Below are 21,237 nucleotides of genomic sequence, written 5' to 3' on the forward strand. Positions count from 1 at the left end.
ACCTTTGTCGAACATTAGGCAGACTCTGAAAGTCCCTGCTGAAGGACAGAAAAGAGTTTTCTTAAGCAAGTTCCCTTACTCTAGCTTCGTTTTAAGATATTTTTAGTGAGAGCCCAAGGATGTAAAGATAGGTACATAGATGCATAGACACATATTCATGTAATATATTACAGTCAATATGTTTTTTAACTTTTGAGGTCATAATATAAAATTGTACCATTTCTTTTTTCCCTTCCTCCCTCCATCATATACTTTTCTTTACCAATGTGTTCTTTACCAAGAAGTATCTTTTGCTAATATCTGGTCTCAAAAATGTATTGCTGATGACAGAATGCATTGAAAGTTAGAACTCAAATAAGTGAGGAATGATTTGAAATATAGATAATATAAATTTTCACATTATAATTCATCTTGCATAGTAAAATACCTACCCCTTACTAGTTTATAATTACCTAGATACCTGTGTGGGATGGTTGTCTTATTATATGCAACTCAAAGTGCACATGAATAAAGATCAATGTCAAAAACAATTTTACACTATAATGGCTTCCACTACATACTTTATATGCAATACCTTATCCCCTTTGATTGACAGGCCTTGCAATCCTTGTGGGCCAATTGGTCCTTCAGAACCCTTTTCACCCTGAAAGCAAATTGGAAAGGTATCAGTGCACAAAGAAAACTAAGACTTTTAAGAGTTTCTATTACAGTTACTGAGAATTATGGTTCACATTAATGGTTTTTAAGTCAAACATCTAAACTCACTGTTTTTTCAAAATGAGTAATTCGAACTTTGAGATTTGCAACTCCGAAATAAAAAAGGTTGGTTTTAACATTAAAATGGGAATGAGTCTATCCAAGAAAAGCACATATACAGCACCATTCAAGCTGAAAATGAGCTAAATTCCAATCCCATCAGAGAAGCAATCAGTCTTGCGGTGTGGGTAGTGATAGCAAGCCGCTTTTCCTTACTAATGATGGAAATGGATTCGTGGTGATCAGGAAAATTTGTCTTTCCTGTGAACTAATGCTTGCTGAAATTGGATTATTGATTCAATGTTTCAATTTATAAAAATCAACTGAAAATGTAAGGTTATAAGGATTCATGGAAAATCTTGAATAAGCTATGATAATAACATTTGTGTGTGTGTGTATGTGTGTGTGTGTGTGTGTGTGTGTGTGTGTGATTTGCCTGAATGTGTGTGTACCACATGCATTCCCAATGCCATCAGAAGCCAGAAAAGGGCATTAGATCCCCCTGGAACTTGAGTTACATGTGATCATGAGTCAAAACTGGGTTCTCTTTAGGAGCAGCTAATACTCTTAATTACTCCAGCCCCATACTGTATTACTTTTATGTAATATAAGAATATGCTGGACATGCCATTGAGGCATTCCCTGGAATATTGTACTTTCTAGTATCTTAGTAATTAACATAATATTCTCACCCCCTCCTCTGGTTTAACACACAGAGATAGAAAGAGAAATATTCTGGCTACTTGAATTTCCCAGATTGCTTGGGCTAGACATAACTAGAAGTCTACTAGGTGTAAAAATACTTAAGAAACCACATAAAATTTTTTGAAACATAGTAACAAACTGCGTTTGATCTGCTATCTTAGGGATGATTCCTTGGTAGTCAAAGGCATTTCATGTGTAAGGTAACCTTATCCCACATATTATTTCCAATCTATAATAAATTGAACAAGGAAAACTTTTAAAATTTAACCCATCTATCTCTTGTGATTTAGTGTCTATTGCTTTAGCTAACTGCTTTCCCCTCTCGAAATGTAAGTTTCTCATGGGTACCAAATGTTGATCATGGTAAGAGAGGTAAGAGTGAGATGCTTAGAGCCATGTGGCTGTCTAAGGGCTCAGACTTGAGAAAGAATGACATGTGTAGAGATTCTTAGATACTTGGAGAGCAGCACGTGGTTCACAGGCTTGTGTGTATACCCCCAACATGTATGTTTCAGAGAAAGACCTTGGAAATGATGAAAGATTTCAAGCATGTTTCTTATTCTGAAATTTTGTGGATAGGGCCCAAAGTACCTTAGAAAATTGTTTTCTATGTGGCCACTGGCAGATATGCTATAGACGGAAGACCAGGGGTTGGCCAACCACAGACAGACCCACCGCCTACTTCTGTCAATGTGGTTTTATTGGTCAGCCACAGGCCATCATTTATACACTGTCTGTGGCTATTTTCAGATTACAACAGAGCCAAGGCATTGTACAGTTTTCAGGGGCTCAGAAAGCTTGAAGAACCTGCTATTTTGGGTCTTTACAGAAAGAACTGCCAACACACAGAGAAGAGGAAGCAGTAGAAAGTCTGCCTTCCCAACTCCAGGTCAACAACTACTGTTTCAGAATGTTTTGTTCTTTATCATAAAATTACTCTTCTTATGATATTGGCAGCAATACTATTAAAACTGGAGCACTAAACTTTCTTTCTTATCTGAGTTTAGTAAAAACAAACCTGTAAGCCAAGGGTTGCCATAGATACACACAGTAACTTAACTTCTGTACCCAAAACAAATGCATGTAGCTTTAGTGCCTATAAACTAAGATAACTTTTAATTAATATACAATAATTACAAAAATGCAAATCTGCCGATTGTTTATTTTATAATTATAGATTTCATGCTTATGTGTTTTCATATTATGGAGAAATTTGCATATTCTTTTACTTAGAAGGGTGAAAATGGCCAGGAGAACCCTTGACTTCTAATGATTTATAATCCATGACCTTGTAAGACAAAGCACTTTTTCCACTGGTTCAGAAGCTTTTGTTACCTTTGGTCCTGGAAACCCTTCTCCTGGTGGGCCCCTCTCTCCTGGTGTTCCCTCGGGACCACGAGGACCCTGGCAGGAAAGAACGGGGAAGAGAACAGGGGTGAGAATGGAAGATGGCACAGACATGGTGACACTATAGTCCCTTCTGTTTTAGTAAGAATCTTTCTAGTGTGATCCATACTGTCACCTGAGGGAACCTGTAAGTAGCAGGACCCTCACTGTTTTCAATATTCCTTCTCTTGGAATGGCATAGGAGCTTCTTCTTATGTCCAAATTAGAGGAGAGTGGAAATAAGTAATGCCTCAAAATACAGATAAGAAAATACATCCCGTGAGACAAGAGATCCAGGATTGTGTGGTCAGGAGAAGACACATGGAGACTTACTCGTCTGAGCAAATATTGGAGAGCCTGGGAAAGGATCTCCACAGAGAAGCATGACTACTGTTCTCTCTTTCTGACTTTACAAACTTAGATTATTTTTAAAGTCGAGTGTATTTTGTAAATTGTGAGTAAATGCTCACAATTTGTGCATAAATTCTGTATCTTCCTAAGCTCACTAACGTGGGAACTTGGTCTTTACTCTTGATGATTTTAAGAAGCCCTCGTAGCTTCTCTCAGAAAGGCACCAGCAGAAGTGAGGGCTTCTCACATAGTAAAAAAGAACAGAGCACAGTGAAAACTGGGCTGCCAGCAAACCCACTCGTGGAAAACTGAAAGAAAAAAAAAACAGGTTTGCATCAAAACCAGGCATTTTATTTTAGTATGCATATGTGTATGGGGCAGGGTGTCCCCTGCACTGGAGTGACAGGAAGTTATGATACCTTCTGACGTTGGTGCTGGGAACTGAACTTGAGTCCCCACGAGAGCAATAAATGCTCTCCAGAGCCCTTACTTTCTGAGACAAGATCTCTCGCTGAACTCGGAGCTGATGATTTCTGTCTACACTGCTAACCAGTGAGCCTCAGGATCTGCCAGTAGTACTGGGCTTGCAGATGTGTGTCACTGTGGTCAGTGTGCTGGCTTTGGAGCTTGTGGGCAATTCAGTGGAGTATCGCAGGCCAACTCCCTTCACCAGGCAACCCCAATCCATCTATTAGAGGAAATAGCTTAAATTGTCTTCCAAAAATTTCTCCTTTCCTATTCATTCCCCCATCCCACCCCCAAGAAGAGGGAAACTTTTTAGCTTTAAAGTTTTCTATTTGGGGGACTGAGAGATGGTCAGAGGTCAAGAGAACTGGCTTCTCTTCCAGAGGTCCAGGTTTGATTCCCAGCATCTGCATGATGCCTCACAACTGTCTGTAATTCCAGTTTCAAGAGATCCAACACTCTGTTCTGGCCTCCGTGGACAACAGGCATGCGTGTGGCACAGACATACATGCAGGCAAAAAACCATAGATTTTTAATATAGATTAAAAAATAGATAAAAATGAAAAGATTCTTAGTTTGTGCCACTGAGGAGATAACCAGACGTAAAGTATTGCTGGACAATCATGGAACTTGAGTTCAGATCTCCAGCACACAAGCCAAAAGCTTTAGGGATGCTTTCTGCACAAAAGGGGCAGCATACCAGGACTCAGCATGACGTGTGTGTCACAAGTAATACGTTGTGTGTGATGGCGCATGCCCTTAATCCCAGCACTTGGGAGGCTGAAGCAGGTGAATCTCTGAGTTCAAAACCACCCTGGTCTACATAGAGAGACCCTATCTTAAAAACAAACAAACAATCAAAAACCTAACTTTATTCCAGTCTTGAACACATTTTTTTGCTTCTTCTTAATATTGCATTTTTAAAAGTTGGTCTTTATTATTTATGAGTAGTCTACTTGGTAAAGACTTAATTAAAAGAAAAGCTAACATGGAATTTAATTTAAATTGCAATGCTTATGGGAAAACTAGCTTTTAATTTCAAAACCTTAATCAAAAGTCTAATATCTATGACAGTTTGCTCTAATGGCCAAGCAATTAATTAAAGGAAAAATTTAAAGGAGCATAAAAACCAAATAGCAAACTAGACTGAAAAGTGCCAAACTAATGTTACATAATTTAACAACAAAAGTGTTGGCAACTTACTCTTCACTAATGATATAACAAATAAAAAATAAAATTACATTGAATAAGAGGAATAAATGTATTGAGTTCACTTATTCATTCAACAAACATTCACCAAATTTAATAGTTTGTTTCTCTATTGGTGTGATAAAACACCACTTCCAAGAGCACCTTGGAGAGGAAAGGTTTTATTTGGCCTACAAATAAAACCATCATCCAGGAAAGCTACGGTGTCAGCTCAAGGAGGAAGCTGAAAACAGGACATAAAGCAGAACCCATGGTGCTCACTGGTTTGGTCATAGACTGATCTGTGTAGGAATGGCACCACCCACAGCGGTCTGAGTGCTCCCACAGCAATTAGCAATTAAGGAAATGCCCCACAGACATATCCACGGGCCAATCTAATAAAAAAGTCCCTCAATTGAGGTTCCTTTTCTTCCATGACTCTAGTTTGTGCCAAGTTGACAAAAATTAGGCAACACAGCTGACTCCTTCTTTGTCAGCTGCACACAAACACATCACACAACCTTTGCTGTTTGTTCTCAAGAGCTCATGTTAAAACATGAAACCATCTCAAAGTTTCATAATTTTCAAGACGTTAAAAGTCCAAGTTCTGTCTCTTTTGTTTTGTTTTGTTTTGTTTTTCAAGACAGGGTTTCTCTGTGTAGATTTCAAGCCTGTCTTGAAACTTGCTCCATAGAGCAGACTGGCCTTGAACTCACAGAGATCTGCCTGCCTCTGCCTCCTGAGTGTTGGGATTAAAGGCATGCACCACTATGAGGGTGATACCCACTGAAACAGCTGACCTGAGCTAAAAGGAGCTCACTGACTCTGGACTGACATCAGGGGAACCAGCATAGGACCAAACTAGGCCCTCTGAATATGGGTGAGAGTCGTATGCCTGGGACAGACTGCGGGCAACCTGTGACCAAGGATGACCCTGAACTCCTGCTTTTCTGCCTTTATGTCCTTAGTGTTATGGTAAAAATAAAATGCCTCAGGACCCTGAGTGGCAGCAGTAGGCAGCAGGCCACAAGAACACACGAGTCATGGAAGGCAGCCAGTCCCAGGAAGGGAGCCACGCAGCGGGTGAGAGACAGAAACCGATTAGGCATGCCATGCAGAGAAAGTGGGTATTTATTTAGTGGATTATGGAAGGGAAGGGGAAAGGAGAGAGGGAGGGAGAAGGGGGACAAGGAGAGAGAGCCAGAAAGGGGGGGGATGGAGTGGCAAGAAGGGAGAGAAGCTGCCTCTTTGGGAGAGAGATGGAAAGGAGGAGGCTCAGGCTGGAAATGGAAGATCTGCTTGCCTCAGCAGGGCAGGTGTTGTGTGTGTATGTGGGGGGGCTTGTCTCTTAAAGAGACAGGGCAGGCCATTACTTTTAGTTCTGAGATACAGTCTGAACTACCACAGTGGGTTTACATAGCACTGGGAATTGAACTCAGCACCTCCTACATGCTAGACAAGCATCCTATCAACTGAGCTACCACATCCTTGGACCTGTGTATAGCCTTTTAGAGACAGAAAGGCTTCCATAAATAATCTCACCGTCTTTTATAAAAGCCATGGGAAGCGATTACAACCATGACAGACTTATTTGGCTTTTACCAAATATATGTATAATGCAGAAATGTAATTAGTATAGTCTCATCAGTGAAAAGCACTATAGATATATTAACAATGAGGTAAAATATGATTGCTCATTATATTTACAGTATTACTTCCCTTAATAAAATCAAACACTAGAGATAAGTGTGCTAATGCATAGAAAAAAATTGGCCATTATCTTCAAACAGTGTCATATATTTTATTTTTAACCTTAAAGTAATTAGAACTCTACTTTAGAGCATGCTTTTTATTGAAAGTACTCTGAATAACCTTGCATACACAAAGACATTACCTGGAGACCCTTGGCCAATTTTCTCTTTATGAATTAGTAGTTGTTACTGGATAAGCATTACACAGAGACAGAGGCTAACAGTTCAGAGTTAGATGTCAGAGTTCAAATGTGACTGCAGCTCTTAGCACACTTGTCACACTTATTGTGACACCAAGAGTAGTTAGTACTAAACCTGAGGTCACTAGAAACAGTCAAGCAAAGAGGCAAAAGCAAAGCGATTTCAGCAGAATCTTTCCTAATCTTATTGCTACTTCTAAGTAATTACCACATGGCTGGTTATTATTATTATTATTATTATTATTATTTATTATGACATTTGACACAATGCTTTTGTACTGGGCTTTTCCTCACCTTTGTTATGATCTTCCTTTCCAATTAAATAGCAAACAATCACAGTGTCAGTATAATTTGCATAACTGTAGCTTGGAAAACAAGAATTGCATGTTATGGAAACACTGTGAAAGTGTTCTGGCTACAAACAGAATATATAAATATATAAATATAATATAATACATAATATAAATATAATATAAAATTTCCTCATAAAGACATAACTGAGCCCAGTAAAGCAGCAAAGATCTCAGGACTCAAAAATAAGAGGTATGATTTATACAGGCCTGTAAGCTGCGGCTGTGACCATGAACACTGAAGAGGATTACAAATTCTCTGAGGCACTGGGCAGGTTCTAGGCACTGTTAAAGCTGTTAAATCACCCTTAGAGTAAATGAGAACTCCTTTAAATGAGCAAATCACTTGAGGGCTGGGGCCTCTGACTCCCCAATTAGCAAATGCTGGACTCTCACTTGCTACCCTAACTTCCCGGAACTAAAGAGCTGCCAATCAAACAGCCAGCCTTACTACCCTTATGTCACCACAGCCATCAGTAAAGGACATCTTGAGAGAATTACAGTAATCCCCTGGCTCCGAAAGGCACAGCCTAGGCCAGGGCCATTTGAAATAGCTTGTGTTTGCGTACATGAACCTAGATGACCCTGTAGCCATTTCCACCTAGGTCACAAAGGGAGATCAGATGGACTTCTGTGAGGGGTGCTAAAGATGCAAAGGTGTGATGAGTGCAAGAAGCTTAAGCCTTCATTTGCCTTCTAGGTACAGTGTGGCTGGATAAAAGATAAATTACTAAGAAGTTGTGAATATGCTGCAAACATTACAAAGGGCACAATTGTGGTTGCTAGACAGTGAAATTAACATGTAATGCAGATCCCTGGGCAGTGGGGAGGATGCTTTTAATCCTAGCAAATCTCTGTGAGTTCAAGGCCAGCCTGGCCTACAGAGCAAGTAGAAACCCTGTCTTGAATCCCTACCTCCCAAAACAAGAACATAAGGGCCAGGGAGAAAGCTTAGTAGGTAAAGAGGATCGCTGCCAAGTCAGACAAGTTGAGTCCAATCCCTAGAACCCATGTGTGGAGGCCCAAAAAGACCTATTTCCTTGTTGACCAAAGGTCAGAGAGTTTGGAACTTTCCTCTAATTCCTTCAAGGTTACTGTCAACAGGCGTGGCCAATTGCCAAACTTTGTCCTCCAGGAACAGAGAAGTAGTTCCTACCTCAAACAAAAGTCTAAGGGTCCAACTAAGTTCCAGTTCCCTTTATGGAAATAACTTGGGTTTCCACCCAGGAAGTGGTTTGCCAACAGAAATGTTTTGGTCTAGGGTGTGAGCATGATTTGGTGACTTGTTTTGTTCTAGCAACAGAATATTTAACTATGAATGCAGCCCATGACTTTCAATTGGTATGTTCATTTCCTTGTATCATGTTAACGCAGTCTCTTGTCTTACTCCTAACTTTTGGCATCAGGGGTATTTTTAACAGTTGGAAATTAAATGTGGGTGAATTTTCAGTACTCACTGAAAAATTCCCTCCTGGTACTATCCTATATGTTTCTGAGTTTTATTATTTTCATTTGCATCTTCATATTCTTTACTACATTTCTAAATCCCCACGTCTCTACCCTGGAAAAAGATTTTTGTCGAGGCTGGTCCCCAACAATGATGAAAGTACAGAACTGACTCTTTTAATCATTTTTCATATCAATCATAGTCCCTCTTCCCCCTTCTCCCACTCTTACCAGCTCCCTCCTCCCCAGCCCATTCACAATGCATTCCTCAGAAAGGGTAAGGCCCCTCTCCCTGCATCAAGACTGAGTATGGTATTCCACCATAGGGAATGGGCTCCAAATAGCTAGCCCATGCAACAGGGATAGATCCTGGTGTAATGGTCTGTCCTGCCCCTTTAAGAGACAAACCCTGCCCACTCACTCCCTGTCTGCTGAGGCAAGCAAATCTTCCTTCTGCTTCCAGCCTGAGTTCCTTCATTTCTGTCTCTCTCCTGAAGAGGCAGCTTCTGCCTCTCTCCTTTCTCCCCTCTTCTCCCCTTCCCCTCCCTCTCTCTATGTCTCTGTTTCTTTTTTCTCTCTCTGCCTCTTTCTCCCTGTCCCCCTTTCCCCTTCCTCTAGCCTTTCCCTTTCCCCTCCATAACCCACTAAATAAATACCCACTTTCTCTGCATGATGTGCCTAATAGGTCTCTGTCTCTCATCTGCCTCATAGTTCCCTGCCTGGGACCAGCTGCCTTCATGGCCTGTTGTGGTCTCATGGCCCACTGCCCACTGCCTCCATTCGGGGACCTGTGGCATTTTATTTTTATCATAACACCTGGCTCCACTGCCAGGAGCCTCACAAATAGACCAAGCCACACAACTGTTGCCCATATACACAGGCCTAGTAGAACTGACTCTTATGTGTGCATACTTTGGCATGTGAGTGTTCTCCCCCAACATACATGCCTGCACACATGGAGATAATAAATAAAAGTTTAAAATGGAAAACAAAATTAATTAATTGGAAATTAATAGAAATCAAAATATATAAGCTAAAGACTGAGCTTCCTGCTAATATACTTTCACTCCACACAGCTACTAAAAATACACTTTCTAAAAAAGAAGGAAAGAAATCTGGCAAGTGGAAATGGTGAAAGTCTGGTACAATAGCTCAGCTAGTGGCACACTAGCCTGGTATGCATGAAGCCAAGGGCTCAACACTCAGCACTGCAAAATAATGGGTGGAACATCACAGACCCATCAACCCAACACTCTGGAGGTAGAGGGAGGAAGATCAGAAATTCAAGGAACTCAAGGCAAGCCCAGTCTACATAAGACCCTGTCTAAGACACAAAAGTTAAAAAAAAAATAAAGGAGTGAGAGAGAGAATGAAAGAGGGAAGTTATCATAAACTAAGAGATATGGGTAAAACTAAATAAATGTTAGCTGAAAAAAATACTGCAACAATAATAACTAATTTAGTAGAATGAAATGATATAGAACAATGTTAATAAGGGATAAATATACTGGCTCTATAGAGAAGTCAAATTCAAGGACTAGAGGACAGCTCTGCAGTTAGAGATCTTTCTTCACTAGCAGAAAACCCCAATTCTGGTCTCAACACCCACAGTGAGGAGGCTCACAACACCCTCAACTCCAACTCCGGGGGATCTAATGCCCGCCTCTGGCCCCATGGAGCCCTAAAACCATAGACAACACACACACACACACACACACACACACACACACACACAAACCCTCAGGCAATCTTCTGCTGTTTCATTCATAGGTACTACAAAGAAACATGTTTCTGTTAGTGATTCCATAAGGCAACATGCAATGCAAAACGACACAGGGAGGCTACTGCTGCGGCTAGCTGCTTTTGCTTCTGCCTTAGTAAGTTGGCCACAGCTCTTTGCTAAGAATAAAGATTACTTGAGAAGTTACGAAGATCCTCATAACAGAAGAGTCATGTTTTATTCATTTCCTCTTCAGATCTCTCTTGACAGAACCTTTTTTTCCTTTTCCAACAATAGCAAACTTCAAAGCTACATAAGGTGGAAGCTGCAAATAAAGCAGACTTTCTCTTTGCCCCACCACCAACCCCAACTTTAGAGCATTCGCAAGCATTACGTAATGAGCAGATTCTCAGCCTTATACCAGCCCCATTGTTCTCAGGGCTACAGTCCTATCAACCACCAGGTATAACCCAGAGCTGTCATCTCCTGGGAAACTTCGACACATTAAATTCTTTTTCTTTGCCAAGCTGATTAATCTTACAAGAGACTACAGTGAGAGAAGATCAATGGAAAAGATGACATATACATACTGATACACACTTCTTTCAATGAAGCCATACCCACTTCAACAAAGCCATATCTTCTAAGACTGATTTATTTATTTTTGTATATGAAAGTTCTATCTGAATGTACAACTTTATGCCAGAAGAGGGTATCAGATCCCACTATAGATGATTGTGAGCCACAGTGTATTTGCTGGGAATTGAACTCAGGACCTCTGGAAGGGCAGCCAGTGTTCTTAACCTCTGAGCCATGTCTCTAACCTAAGCCACACCTTCTAATAATGCCACTCCCTATGAGATTATGGTGGCCAATTACATTCAAACTACCACACTATACATGTAGCCTTATTTCAAGCATGAAAAGTAATATGTATCTGGTTCTTAAATACTTCTATTATTGAAGTACCTTTTAGCATAAAGCCATACAAAGTAGGGTCACTTGCTCATTTTTTTTTACCAGAATAAATGCATAAGAATTATGTTTTACCATTTCTTTGCCACTTACTGGCTGTCCAGGTTCACCAACTCCAATCGGTCCTGGGGCTCCTGTTCTTCCTTCCTGGCCCCTTTCTCCCTGAAACAGGAAGAGCAGAGTTACATGGTGAGTTTTTAAATAAATAATATGATAGAAAATGTGCAGTCGATTTCAACAGAGATAATAGCCAAACTTTTTTTTTAATTTATTTATTATGTATACAACATTGTGCCTCGATGTATGCCCGCACGCCAGAGGAGGGCGCCAGATCTCAGTACAGATGGTTGTGAGCCACCATGTGGTTGCTGGGAATTGAACTCAGGGCCTCTGGAAGAGCAGCCAGTGCTCTTAACCTCTGAGCTATCTCTCCAGCCCTAGCCAAACTTTTTATATTCAAGAACAACAACAAAAATATTCAGAGGAGGCTAACTGGCTTGAATGTGAATTGAAGCAAACAAATTGCCCTGATATGCAACTGGAGAGGAACAGCAGGTGCTTCTGTGATGGCCAAGATAAGATGTGACCATGCCCCGCCACTGTCCTCAGATGCCATCCCTTCCGTGTCCCCATGCTATCAATTTCACGTGTTCTCAAGCTTTGTCTCACACTTGATCTCCTTCCAAAGAATCTTTCTCTAGTAACTGTGCCTTGTAAGTTCCACCTTTCCTGGAGCCTCTGTGTCGTTATTGCTGAAATGCTGTACCTGGGAGCACTTGACTGCCTTCTAACCAAACTGAAGGGAACTCCCCCCTTTCGGTTATGTATTAAAGACTTCTTGTCTGGACCACAAGGTCCATGTAAAATCAGTACATACGTCTGCTCTCTCGCATGTTCTGCATTACACAGAGCACCGAAGGATGCTCCCTACCTCTGTAGTTTCTTATAGATCTCCCTGCCAGCCTTTACTCACTCAGTGATGTGGGCCTCTGGTTTCTGCCCATGTTACATGAGCAGACGGGAGTTTACATATTAAGATGACGTATTTCCCAACAGTATGTTTGCTCATTAGTGTTTAAAACCCAAGAAACCCAACAGAACCATGTGTGCATTATGAAAGGCAGGATATTTAGAGACACACAAAAGTTTTCATTCCAACCAAACAAAATGCATCTTTATTATTCTCACAGTAACTGTCTGAGACCACAATGCTGCATTGTCCAAGGACCCAAAATGTATATAACTGCTGCAGAAAATGACTGAACAGAGTTTACACTCTGCTTTCTCAGCCCAATGATAAGTTCAACAGTCATCTCTGCAAAAAGAAGGAAGTATCCTTACCTTAACACCTTGCTGTCCAATACCAGGGGTTCCTGGGGGACCATAAGGGCCAGGAGGACCTGGCTCACCCTAGAGTGAAAAATGGGGTCATGTTAGGTCAGCTCAACAGTATTTGTCGAGCAGTTCTTTGGTGTAAAGTTTGTCATGGGAGCTCAGAGAACAATAGCAAAACCTAGTACACAGTTCCTGCACTCAGTTACCCATAACTTTTAAATATATTTTAAATCATAATAAAAATAGACATAATATTCATTAACCCTTCTGGCTCTTATAATCCTTCATAATCCTTCCTCCTTCTCTTCAGCAGGATTCCCTGAGCTCAGCCTAATGTTTGGCTGTATCTGTTTCCATCGGTTACTAGGTGAGGCTCTCTGATGACAATTGGGGTAGTCACCAATCTGATGACAGGAGATGACCAGTTCAAGCTACGTACCCACTATTGCTAGGAGTCTTAGCTGGGGTAATCCTTGTAGATATGTGGGGGTTTCTCTCGCACCAGGTTTCTACCTGACCCCGAAAAGTCCTCTCCCTTTACAGTCATCTAAGGATTACAGGAGCCAGACTGGTCAAGGGCATCACCTGACCTGGTTATAGGAACTCACAGAGTCTGAATCAACAACCAGGGAGCCTCCATGGGACCAACCAAATCCCTCTCTATATATGTGACAGTTATGTAGCTCTGTCCACTTGTGGAACTCCTAACAATGGGAGTAGGGGCTGCTTCTAACACTTCATCTGGCTCTTAGGAACCTATTACTTATTCTGGATTGCCTTGCCAGCCTAAATATAAGAGAAGACACTTAATACTACTGCAACTTGGTATGCCATTCTTTATTGATACCCATGGGAGGTCTACTCCTTTCTGAACAGAAACAGAGGGGCCAGGCAGTGGTGGTGCACACCTTTAATCCCAGCACTTTGGAGGCAGAGGCAGGTGGATCTCTGTGATTTTGAGACCAGCCTGGTCTACAAGAGTCAGGCTCCAAAGCTACAGAGAAACCTTGTCTTGAAAATCCCAAAAAAAGGAAAGAAAGAAAGAGAGAGAGAGAGAGAGAGAGAGAGAGAGAGAGAGAGAGAGAAAGAAAGAAAGAAAGAGGGGAAGACGTTGATGTCAGGATGTAAAATAAATTAAATTTTAAAAAGGAATATAATAATTTTTAAATGTGCCCTGTCTGGAGCTAAAACGATGCTCAGCAAATAAGTAAATAAATATAATATTAATGAATTCTTTCTTTCTTTCTTTCTTTTTCTTTCTTTCCTTTTTTTGGATTTTCAAGACAGGGTTTCTCTAAGTAGTGTATCCCACCTATAGTCTACTTTTCTTTAAATCTATTATGTCATAACTATTTTAAATGTTTTTATGCAGGAAGATACTCATAAAGGGAATTATTACCTATGAAAATCACAATGTGACCCTTTTTCATTCATTCCACAAATAGGATGTGAGCTCTCTGACAGACACACTTTGTTCCCTACCCAGTGACTACCTCTGTCCCCTTTGCTATTCAGACCAATGGGAAGCTGCCTTTGCTCTTACAGATGTAGTATAAATAACAACTTTGCCATGGCTCAAAGTCTGAGCATTTTCAGCTAATGTGGCCCCCTCTGTGGTAGGACCATGAGAAAACTTAGGCACCCTAGAACTGGATGATAGATTCCCATTGAGTCCAGACAGGCTACCTGGCTTCTCCAGCTCACACCTTACTGACTCAGGCTTCTGGTCTTGAGATATGATGATGGGTAAGCAATCCAAATTGCTTTTTGTATAAGGTTAAATTGTTCCAGTTCTCAAAATAATACATCTTTATTGTGGAAAACTTGTCATGTATCATAAAACATACATATAAAATTTTAATTACCTATTATTCTGATTAATTTTAGTATGTTTTCTCCAAGTTTTTATATGCACACATCATCCTTTAATTTATGCTAAGGAATATTTTTACCCACAGTCATCAATGTTAGTTTTTATCCATATTAAAGATTTCTCTTCATGTTTGCAAGAGGTAAAGTTAGACACACTGAAACCAGACTTCACTAAAGTACAGGAACACAAAAGGGCTTTCACTAGCTTTTGTTTTCCCCCGAGACCTGTGATTTTGGAAGGGACAGATAGCAACCAAAGGAATGTTATAGTGGCATGGAAGAACATGGCTTTAGAGAAGTCTGTTGGCTTCAACCAACTGTAAAAAGAAAAAGAACCAAAAGAAAAATCAACTTCCCAAAATATATATCCAGATGCAAAATTAATCAAAAGACAGGAAACCTTCGGGATCAGAGTTCATGACCCTTTGGCATTTGGGTGATGGCATTTACAGCTGCCTGCTGCTCAGGGTATTGAGAAAAGTCAGTCTGGCAGGTCAATCAAGTGGAATTTCTTCCTTTTGAAATTCTACAGATGCTCCCGTTTTCTCCAAATGTTCTGCATTGGGCAGCTAAAGGCCATTCTTTTTTTTTTTTTTTTCCCTCATGGTTTATTTTTTTTTATATTTAAAAATTTCCATCTCCTTCCCTCCTCCTCCCCCCTCCCTCCCCTCCTTCTCCCCTTTCTCTCCCCTCCTTCTCCCCCTTCCCTCCCCTCCCCTCCACCCATACCTCCCCTCCCTCCCTCTCAAGGCCAAGGAGCCATCAGGGTTCCCCACTCTATGCTAAGACCAAGGTCCTCCCAACTCCCCCCAGGTCCAGGAAGGTGATCGACCAAGCTGAGAAGGCTCCCACAGAGCCCGTCCATGAAGAACAATCAGAGCCCAGAGCCATTGTCCTTTGCTTCTCAGTCAGCCCCCGCTGTTGGCCACACTCAGAGAGACGGGTTTGGTCGCATGATCCATCAGTCCCATTCCGACTGGAGTTGGTGATCTCCCATTAATTCTGTCCCACCGTCTCCATGAGTGAACGCACCCCTCTCGTTCCTGACTTTCTCCCTCATGTTCTCGCTCCTTCTGCTCCTCATCAGGACCTTGGGAGCTCAGTCCGGTGCTCCAAGGTGGGGCTCTGTCATTTTCTTCATCTATCGTCAGGTGGAGGTTCTATTTTACACATTCTTGTCTCTGGAATTTCTCTCTCTTTCTCTTCATTCCAGACATAAAAGTTCATACTGATTTGAATCTGTTTTCTTAATCTTAAAATACAAGCAAGGGCTAGAAAAGACTCTGCTCTCTGGAGATGCCAACTTTCCTCTCTGAAGCTTCTCCATTTTCCACCCAGGTTGAAATGCCCATGTATGTTATATGAGCCCCATATGGGTCCTATCAGTCCATAAAGAGACACTGTATACTTGCTATGCGAAGAACCATGAAATGAATACAGAGAAGTTTAAGACATGCTTCTCACTTCTTTTCTAAATGTAGCATGGGCATTTTCTCTGAAGAAGGCAAACAGTTGATAGACAATACGGTACAATCCCCACCTCAAATCAGCATCTAGGAAAAATACTAAACACGAGGCTGTCTATGTGGTTAGGTTGTTTTGGTCTTGTTTAATGTTTTATTAAATTTATATTTATTTACTTATTTATTTATTTATTGGGTGTATTTATGTGGGCTTTCTTGCACAGATGGAGTTCAGAAGACAATATCCAGGAGTTGGTTCTCACCTTCCACCACTGAGTCCCAGGTATTGAACTTAGATCACCAGTATTGGCAGCAGGCACCGTCACCCCCTCTGCCTTCTGGTTGGCCCTTGATGCTTTTTATTTTATTTTTTTAATGTTTATTTTGAGAAGGTTTTAAAAGATGCATGTAGATATATGGAATGGAGTTATTCTAAAATCATAACAATGGCAGAACTTTAATTACTTTCTATTCTCTGCATTATTTCAATAATTAATAAATCCCCAAATGTACATGGTACATGGTTAATGTCCAAACAGTTCTACCAAAAAGCAAAGATATTCATTTAAAATACACATAGCTAGTTTTTCCAAGATAAAAATTTTTCTATTAATATTGGTGTAAGATAGCCTAGTTTATTTTAAAAATTTTAAAACAGCCTTAATATTTTAAACATATTTATTGGGATAGTTTTTTTTAGCTAAATGCCTTATCTTGAAAAATAATTTAAGAAGTTATTGTGTTAATAGTATCCTTCTGTCAGTTTTGTTTTGTTTTGTTTTGTTTTGTGTTTTGTTTTTCAAGACAAGGTTGCCCTAGCTGTACTGTAACTCACTTTGTAGATCAGGCTGGCCTCAAACTCACAGAGATTCGTCTGCCTCTGCCTCCCAAGTACTGGGATTAAAGGAGTACAGCACCACCACCTGGCTCTCAAGTCAATTTTTATAATTTTTTAGAAATTAACCTGTTGCTTAGCTAGTCTTTTTTCAAAAAAATCACGTTTTTCTTTAATTTTTGATTCTTTAAATTTAAAAGACCAGCTTTAGAAAAAATGCAATAGTAACACAAAACCTTAAGATCACTTACTCTATTTTGATCCTTTTAAATCCAGCTCTCTGTCATAACAGATCAGAAAACACTTGAGCTAACCTTCGGGGAAATCTGAGTTGCTGTGGGTGTGGCACCTTAACCCTGTGGAGTGCTTATTTGTAAGTATGACTGGTAATAACTGCTGCCCCAGTTTCCAGGAAAGTTTCTCCTGGCCGGGCGGTGGTGGTGCACGCCTTTAATCCCAACACTCAGGAGGCAGAAGCAGGCAAATCTCTCTCTGTGAGTTCGAGACCAGCCTGGTCTACAAGAGCTAGTTCCAGGACAGGCTCCAAAGCTAAACAGAGAAACCCTGTCTCGAAAACCAAAAAAAGAAAAAGTAAAAGAAGTCTCTTCTTAGTGCTGATAGAGATTTGGTTTGGGGGTCGCTGTGGAAAGTGAGAGTGTGGGGCTAGAGCATCAAGAAGAGCAGAAGCCACCCCACCTGTGAGCCCAGGGCGCCCCTTCACCTTCCTGGTGATTTCTTCATGCTGCTTTTTCAAAAGAATTACAGGGATGTGAAGACCATGGAAGGATTGCTTCCCCTTACTGGAACACGGCACACATGCTACCAACTTAAATTTATTCCCAGGAGATTGGTGTCACAACATAGGACCCGTAAACAAGCCCTGACATAGGGTAATGGTTACTCCCTTTGCATTTTCCCTTCCCTTTTCCTGCCATGCCCACGGTACTCATTGTGAGACAGGCTCCCTCAGTGAGATGGCATGCAGAGGACTCAGAATTGCTCTCTGGGAAATCAGCAGGACAGCACAAACAAGGGAAGACTTCAGACTTGGTCCTTTGTCTCTGTTATTCCTGCCGTACTGAGCAGCACACATATATATGTGCACACACATGTATAAATCATGTGCCTGCAACACTAACCATAGTTGCTATTTCCCTATTTCCCTTTTCTTGACCACCAGAACCACTTACCACAAGAAAGCATTAAAAGAGAACTGTTTTTTTTGTTTGTTTGTTTGTTTGTTTTTGTTTTTTTTTTTTTTTTTTGGTTTTTCGAGACAGGGTTTCTCTGTGGCTTTGGAGCCTGTCCTGGAACTAGCTCTTGTAGACCAGGCTGGTCTCGAACTCACAGAGATCCGCCTGCCTCTGCCTCCCAAGTGCTGGGATTAAAGGCGTGCGCCACCACCGCCCGGCGAGAACTGGTTTAAGATACATCAGCCCATAGAGGTTTAGTTATCTATTTTCCATGCCTTCCTTGTGAATGGGAATGAGCATTGCGGGGCAATGAGTAGGTCTGGTGGACCATTTTGATCCTGCCCAGAAATTACAAATGCCTCTGTTGTTCTAGGCCTCAAGAGGAGATGCCAATGCGAAATGAAACCTATTATGTATAAATAAACATTGCCCTGCTGCTTCACACACTTTATTTCATTCAGTCTCCAAACAACCTTAGGGAATATGCTTTGCCCCACATCAGAGTGGAAGAATATAATCTGCATTTCAAACCCACTTTTCATTATGCATAGAATCACATGGAAAATAAAACATGGAGCCATTTAGTCCAATGGACTTAGTTCCTTCATTTGCAATATGAGATCTTTTATGAGATTCCAAATGCAAAATGAGGAGGATCGTATGTATCTTACAGGGCTGTTGAGAAGACTCAAAATGTTGTCTGTAAAATTTTCAAGCCATATCCAAGCATATACTGTAGCTGTTTATTATGTGAACATTCGATCGTTATTCACTGGGGCTTTATTGACAAACCTGCTACAAGGTCTGGTGATCAACAAATACCTGGTGAACAGCAACCTATGCCTGTGATTGAGTATCAGTTGATGTAATCAGTCATGACTCACATTATATCCATACTTTGCAGATGTTTATAGTCTGCCCGGAGAGACAAGTAAATAAGAAGGTAAACACAGCATGTGGATTAGCTGTGAGAGATACTTACAGAATATGTGCCTCTCTTAGGAAGAAATATTTAATTCTGCCCCAGGAGTTCTGAAAGTTTATTACAGTAGGAAAGATATTTGAGATGAACAAAGAGAAGGCAATTTTATCTACTCCAATACAAAAGAAGAGCAACGAAAATAATTGAAGAAGAGGAAAGAATGATATGAGATATCCTTTGGACAGCAAGAAGCTTGGTAGACTCAAAGAGTTAGGAATAGGGTGACAGAGGGGTCCCTGCCAAAAGCAGCAGCGTGCAGGGTAAATTATACAGTAAGCACCAAATATGATTTTAAATTTTCTAGTTGTTACTTTGAGGAAGTAAATAGAAATAGATGAATTATAAGTAATAACAGTTTTACTTATCACCTGAAATATTTCAATACGTTATCAATATTTTAAAGTATTAATGATTATGCTTTTCATTATTTCAGTGCTATCTTTGAAGTTCATGTATACCTTAGGCTTGAAGCAATTATGCTTGTATAAGACACATTCCAAGTGCTCAAGAACCTCATATGACTACGGATTTTGGAAAGAATAAAAGGCCACGATCTTGATTCAGAACCATGGACAGTACCAACTCTAAACTGTGTCCTGGAAACCTTCAGAAACTTCTTCAGGGAAGTCTGGGAAACAGACTCGCAAAAGAGACTGGGCACTTTGAAGTACAGACTAAGGACATTTCTCTCCTAGACCTGGCCATCTTCTAGTATTCTCCGTCGATGTGATTATATCCACAGTACATCCCTCTGTGTCAAACCAGAACCCAGGAGACATCTATGTGAAATGTAGACATGCCTCTGAACTCTCTCCTGAACTTATCCATCTCTACAGCACACACCAGGTTAATATCTTTTGTTCAAACCACACCATCCTTAATAGGTAACCTACAAATCTAGCACCCTCCAATCTGCTTCCTCCATTGCTACCAGAGAAATCTTTCCCTTCTTATTTTAACCTGAAACAACCCTTCTGAGACTTTCTCTTTGCTAGCACAATAAAAGAGAGCTCCATGCAAGGTGATCCATAGCATGGCACCACAGCCTCTCTGGTTCTTCACAGTCACCTCTTGGCTTTAGTAGCAGTGGCCTTCACGCCTTCTTCCAGTCCCTTGTGCGTGACCTGCTCTTTTCTGCCATGAGATCTTAGGACATGCTTCCCCTCTACCTTGGGGGTTCTTATGGCCTTTACTATCTACCCTTCAGATCATATTTTAAATGCCATACTTAAAGGAGAATTCCCTGATGGAATGAAACTCACTGCAATATGAGAGCACTATTTTTCTGCAAGTCTGCATTCCTAGTGTGTTAATGTGGTTCCAAGCCTCCACGCCCAGTCTTAGAAGAGGATAAAGTAAGATTTTGCTACCCTTTGATTTCTCAGTGCTTAGCTAATTATAGTAACTCATGCAAACTCCTAAGCTTCAGATGTTTACTGAGCCTCAGCAAGGGAGCAGCGACTGTATGGATACCTGGTCGGGTCTGGGAGAAACTGTGGGTCTGAGAATTCTCCTTTGGAGTTACTTAAGTTTTCAATAAAGGCAACTGGTTTAGGCATGCAATTATTAATGCATAATAATGCCAAGTGTCTATTACACAATTTTTCCTTCAAACTCACCTGACATAATTATGTCTTTTAGCTAAAAGAATAATGATATAACAATAAAGATCTTAAACTAACATTCTCAGGAAAGTTCAGGCAAAGAAAATCTAAAATTATGTACCTATCACTGACTAACCAAAGATAACCTTTCCTTTCTCTAAAATAATAAGCAATGTAAGGCAGTGATTCTCAACCTGTGGGCCATGACCCCTTTGAGATCAAATGATCTTTTCACAGGTGTTACCTAATACCTTGCAGAAAACATAGATATTTACATTACAATTCACAACCATAGCAAAATTACAGTTATGAAGTAGCAACGAAAATAATTTTATGGTTAGGGCTCACCACGACATGAGGAACTGTATGCACTAAAGGGTTGCAGCATTAGAAACGTTGAGAACTGCTGATGTAAGGGCTACCTAATTCATTGAAACTCGTTATAATTATGAATAATTTAATCATTCCTTGGGTCCCTTTCATCACGGAAAGGATGTTTTGGCAACTTCTTTGAGTCGTTTCTGAGATACAAGTGACACTAAATCAAATGCAAGTCTTGTAACAAATGTTCTAATGCTTCCAAAATGGAAAAGGGTAACTATGAGCATTTTCTTTGTGCAAAATGGTTCAAATGTGGCCAGGCTACATTCTCAACAGAAA

At 40.6% G+C, this 21,237-nt stretch overlaps 1 protein-coding gene across 1 annotated transcript in view; it reads right to left on the reverse strand.

Moving 5' to 3' along the window:
- The window catches only part of Col28a1 (collagen type XXVIII alpha 1 chain), a 169,614-nt gene that overhangs the window by 112,176 nt on the left and 36,201 nt on the right, over positions 1–21,237 (reverse strand). The window contains 4 exon segments of the mRNA XM_042054567.1: positions 575–643; positions 2,797–2,865; positions 11,387–11,455; positions 12,635–12,703. Coding sequence (XP_041910501.1) covers positions 575–643; positions 2,797–2,865; positions 11,387–11,455; positions 12,635–12,703 — 276 coding nt within the window.

This window comes from Arvicola amphibius, chromosome 2, assembly GCF_903992535.2.
Source record: "Arvicola amphibius chromosome 2, mArvAmp1.2, whole genome shotgun sequence".
In the NCBI taxonomy this organism is placed as follows: domain Eukaryota; kingdom Metazoa; phylum Chordata; class Mammalia; order Rodentia; family Cricetidae; genus Arvicola; species Arvicola amphibius.